General features: G+C 49.6%; 1 protein-coding gene across 1 annotated transcript; it reads left to right on the plus strand.

The window, feature by feature from the left end:
• Window positions 1-1,202, plus strand: LOC127299985 (NDR1/HIN1-like protein 13). Its single transcript, XM_051330050.2, has one exon. The coding sequence runs from the start codon at window positions 72-74 to the stop codon at window positions 900-902; it is 831 nt and encodes a 276-aa protein (XP_051186010.1). The 5' UTR covers window positions 1-71; the 3' UTR covers window positions 903-1,202.
• The last annotated feature ends 3,553 nt before the right edge of the window (window positions 1,203-4,755 follow it).

The following is a 4,755-nucleotide window of genomic DNA, read 5'->3' on the forward strand; positions in this document are numbered from 1 at the left end:
CCATCACACACTCTTCTCCACCATTTCTCTCCAGCTCACGTCACCTCACCAAGACTCCGCCCGCGACCGCCATGGTCGACCGCGTCCACCCAATGCCACCGCCGCCGCACCCCGCGTCCCCGCCGTCACCGGGCAAGGACGACGCCGCCGCCACGGAGACCACGCCGCTCCACCCGGCCTTCCACGCCCCCCCGGCGGCGCCGCCGGGCATGTACATCGTGCAGATCCCCAAGGACCAGGTCCTGCGCGTGCCGCCCCCCGACCGGGCCCGCCGCTACAGGGCCCTCGCGGGGCGCCCGGCCCGGCAGCGCCGCCTGCGCCGCGCCTGCTGCGCCGCCTGCGGGGCCGCGCTCCTCCTGCTCCTCGCCGCCGCCGCGCTCGTCGGCGCCGTCTACCTCGTCTTCCGCCCCCGCGCGCCCGCCTTCTCCGTCTCCTCCCTCTCCATCCGCGGCCTCGACGGCGACGCCTCCTCCCCGGTGGCGCTCGGCCTCGCCGTGCGCGCGGACAACGGCGCGAACGGCAAGGTCGGCGTCGACTACCGCGGCGGCGGCGAGGTGTCCGTCTCCTACTCCGGCACGCGCCTCGCGGCCGGCAGCTGGCCGGCGTTCCGCCAGCCGCCGAGGAACGTCACGGCGCTCTCCGCGACGCTGAGCGGGGCCGGCGTGAGCTTCAGCGACGAGCAGAGGAAGCAGCTGGCCGCGGAGCAGGCGGCGCGCGCGGTGCCGCTCACGGTGGAGGCGCGGGTGCCGGTGAGGCTGCTGTTCGGGAAAGTGCTGCGGACGTGGACGGTCGACGTCAAGGCGACGTGCCAGGTGACGGTGGACACGCTGGCCGGCGAGGCGGCGGCGGCCAACAGAGGGTGTCGGGTCAAGGTCAGGCCGTTCTTGTGGTGGTGGTGGTGAGCTGGCGATCGCCGCCGACGCCGGCCAACGCCGCTCGTGGTGAAGATGGGTTAACGGCTAGCGAAATTAATGGCGGCGGAGGCATCGATGGAGTGAACTAAAATTTGTAATTTCTGGAGATTTTTTTGGGTTGTTTGGAATACATTACTACTATCTTAGTCCCGCATGTAACTACTCCCTCGTCGTATAATGACACGGTCTTCCAAAATGTAATTTTGATCACTAATTATGGAACCTACTCAAAATGTTGTACTGAGCTTTGTATAAGCAATTGTTTTTTAGAAAAAACTATTCATGGGATCTTCAAATTCAGCTGAAAAGCATTTCTTGAATCTTGGTGGTCAAAGATTTAAGAGCTTCCAAATATGGGGTTGTGTATTTTTGGTCTCTGGAGTAGGAAAAACTTTCGGTTACCATCAGTATATCTAGAACTACATGGGTCAATCGAGTCGTGGTAAATTAAATTTACCACCTACCTTGTTTTGTTCTGCTCTCAATTTTTTTTTTTTTGATAATCAATACAATATTCATAGCAACAAATACTACATGGTAGAGATACATGAACTGACTCCAACCATTATACAAAATAAAGTCTAAAAGATAGCAACAAATCTTCAAGGTCTTCAATTTCTTTCTTCTTCCAGAACACAATCTTGTACTTTTCTGAAGGCAGCTAAAAATAGATAACGAACCATAGACCTGTAGATACCAACGAAATTTCTCCCATAATTTTTTTGAGCCGCAATGCCAAGGCTACGTGCATGCACGCAACCATTAAAGAAGTCATACAACATCGGTAAGAGTACCAACACCAGTATGTCAGGGAATAATAACCGACTAGCTTTGTCATCGTCGATGGAGAGCCGAGAGTACGAATCACCATTGTCGAGGACGTAGCAGCCGGGACAAAAACTGCGAGGATAATCCTCTCTGCGGCAACAACGACAAAAGATCCAAAATCGATCTGGCGAAGCAAGATCCGAAGGCTCATACCTAGAAAATTGTGATTGTTCAACACCACCATTGACGTCGGGAAGAAGATCTCGTCGCTGAACGAAAGGCCGAAGATCACTTATTGCAGACGATGCCATCTCCATTGAGGGGAAACCAACAAGAAGACGGCTACCAAAATCCTAACATAATCTAATGAAAACAATACTTTTATTCGAAACTCCACGCATGGATCGGGTTCCCCACTCCTCCAGACGCCGGCGAAGCCGACCGGAGGAGGGGGAACCAATCTATGGAGGAGGATGAAGTGGAGGCGGCTAGGGTTGAGGCGACGACTGAGAGGAGAGACTCCTACTTTAGACTCTGTTCTGCTCCCAATTAAGAGCTCTTGTTCCTTAAAAAACAAGACTTTCACCCAAAAAAAAGGAACTGAAGCCTCACCGACTTAAATGATCCTAGAGGAATATTGCGGTCTTCGAATTTGTCTAGATTTTCCATCCAACGGCAATATTCGCCAAAGACAGGAGCCCTCTCCTCGGGGCGGTGTGATCTGTGAGCTGAATTTGAGGATACGAATCATATCTTCTTCACCTGCTCCTGGCGAAATTCATGTGAAATGCAGTTAGGAAACTACTTGCGTGCTCGTGGAACTCAACATGTTTTGATGATGTATATAGGTTGTTGTAGCATTGTGTAGGCCAAACAAAGCAGATTTTTTTTTTGGATTAGCTACGCAATCCTATGTTGGCCCCTATGAAACACTAGGAATAAGTTCTTGATTGAGGGAGGATTAATTCCCAGTCCACCCAGCTGATTGCCTTTATAAAATGTTGATGTATTCGTGAGCTTCACGTCACTGTCAGGCTATTATCGGTATCTAGCATTGTTGTTGTGTGTAGGGGCACATGACCTGAATCTTGTTGCATGCCTAGCATGACTTGTACTTTCATTCCGGATCTTAGGTCCTTGGGTTGTATTTGTAAATCGTATAGCTGAAAACTGTACTTTGCCTCGTACGGGGTTGCATGTTATATAAGCCACGATGGGCAGAGTTGTACAGGACTCGGTTTACACAATATAGGACGGACTCTTTCCTATTACATCTCTAACACTATTACATCTCTAACAGCCTCCCTTAATCTAAACCTGTGGACATGTTGAGATTACGCCTAAATTCCGCTAAGCCCTTGACAGGGAGCGCCTTGGTAAAACCATCAGCAACTTGATTGTGGTGACCCGGCATACCACTGCATGGTGTAGTATGCAAGTCTGATATAACACCAATGAAACACAGTTCCACGGGTACTATATCGCTCAGAGTGGTACAACAGAAACATATGCGGGTCCAAGGCATGTCTATAGAATTACATACAGACTCTGTTACATAAGATCAGCACAGCCTCCTACTTTACAATGAGGTAAATCTGCAAATAAACTCCATTTTATGAACGACTCGTAGTCTAATCCTATCACGAACTCTATTTGTAGAGTATTTGACTAGCTATAGGGGCTATGAATAGATTCTAGCTAAATGGGAGCTAGTTTTAGGAAGCTAGTTCCTTTCTATGGCTAAACTAGGTTTTCTCCTTGTTGGATGTGGTATCTGACTCCTCTGACAGGGTCCTGTCTCTTGAAGTAGTTGTTGACTCATTGGCCTTTGAGTTGCACTGTAGATCCTCCTTCGATGCCTCCATATCTAAGCAGGGGATTTAAGAGTGGGATGAGTACGAGCGTACTCAACAAGTTCATTATAGGAAAGAGGTGTTTAATGCACTAGCTACGGCATTAGACCAGAAAGTCTAATACCAATGCAAGTTTTCATAACCATTTCTTCAAAAGGTTGCTTTTATTCAGAAGAACTATGTCCGTCAGCCTTCACCGGTTTACTAGAACTTCATGGAGCTCCTTTCCGGCCATGTTCGCAGTTCCATATCCCGGAACAGGGAGTGACATGTCACGGTTCTTTACACTCTGCAGAGGTGTGTTGCTTTACCCATAAGAGATCTTAACCTTGGTGCCAACCGGGAATGACCCGTCCACACTTCCTATGGTGCGAGGCCCGGTATAAGGTCTAGCCAATCATGTTCCTCCGCTACCTCGAACACCCACCCTTTGTTGCATGCCCCGATCCTGGGTCCACGCCGGTCCCATTATTCCCATATATTTCAGGGTGGACCCCGACCACGACGACAATGCAGGGCTCTACCATACATTCCTACGCCGGTAGTTGCAACACATCATAGACCGCAATACCGTGGGGACTTAGGACTCCCCAGCCTCACCGCTTGCTCCTTCGGGCGACAACTGTACTACGGACAATGCCGTGGGGACTTAGGACTCCCCAGCCTCACCGCTTGCCCCCTTGGATTACAAGTGTACTACGGTAAAGCGCATCCGTTGATGAACGAGAGATGGAAACACTTTTGACTACTCCGTCCCACTCCGGATCTTATGGTTAACACGGGTATTACGGCACAAGAATCACTGGACGACATTTGTTGTTTAATCCTAGATGGATATAAACCCTTGCAATGGAACCTCCACCATATCAACACAATCCATGGTTCCATTGCCCACCACATAGTCATATTCATAGTTATGAAAATAGTGGTTTTGGTTTTTATGCAATAGTGATAATCATAGTACTTTGCAAGTAATTTGATAAAGATACTCAAATGGTATGAGCAAGCGATGAACTTGCCTTTCTTGGCTACAAGATTATGCAGACAAGGTCTTCGATACGCAATAACTCCAAATTCTGAAATAGCATCATCGTCCGATAAGGACGATGTTTAAAAGATTGGCAAGGATGCAATAATGCATAAGTATGAGATGCAATCGCTCTAAGCGTGACCTAACCCCGATGATTTAGGATCAGTGAGTTGTAATGATTGGTTTAGGG

Source organism: Lolium perenne, chromosome 5 (assembly GCF_019359855.2).
Source record: "Lolium perenne isolate Kyuss_39 chromosome 5, Kyuss_2.0, whole genome shotgun sequence".
NCBI classification, from domain to species: Eukaryota; Viridiplantae; Streptophyta; class Magnoliopsida; order Poales; family Poaceae; genus Lolium; species Lolium perenne.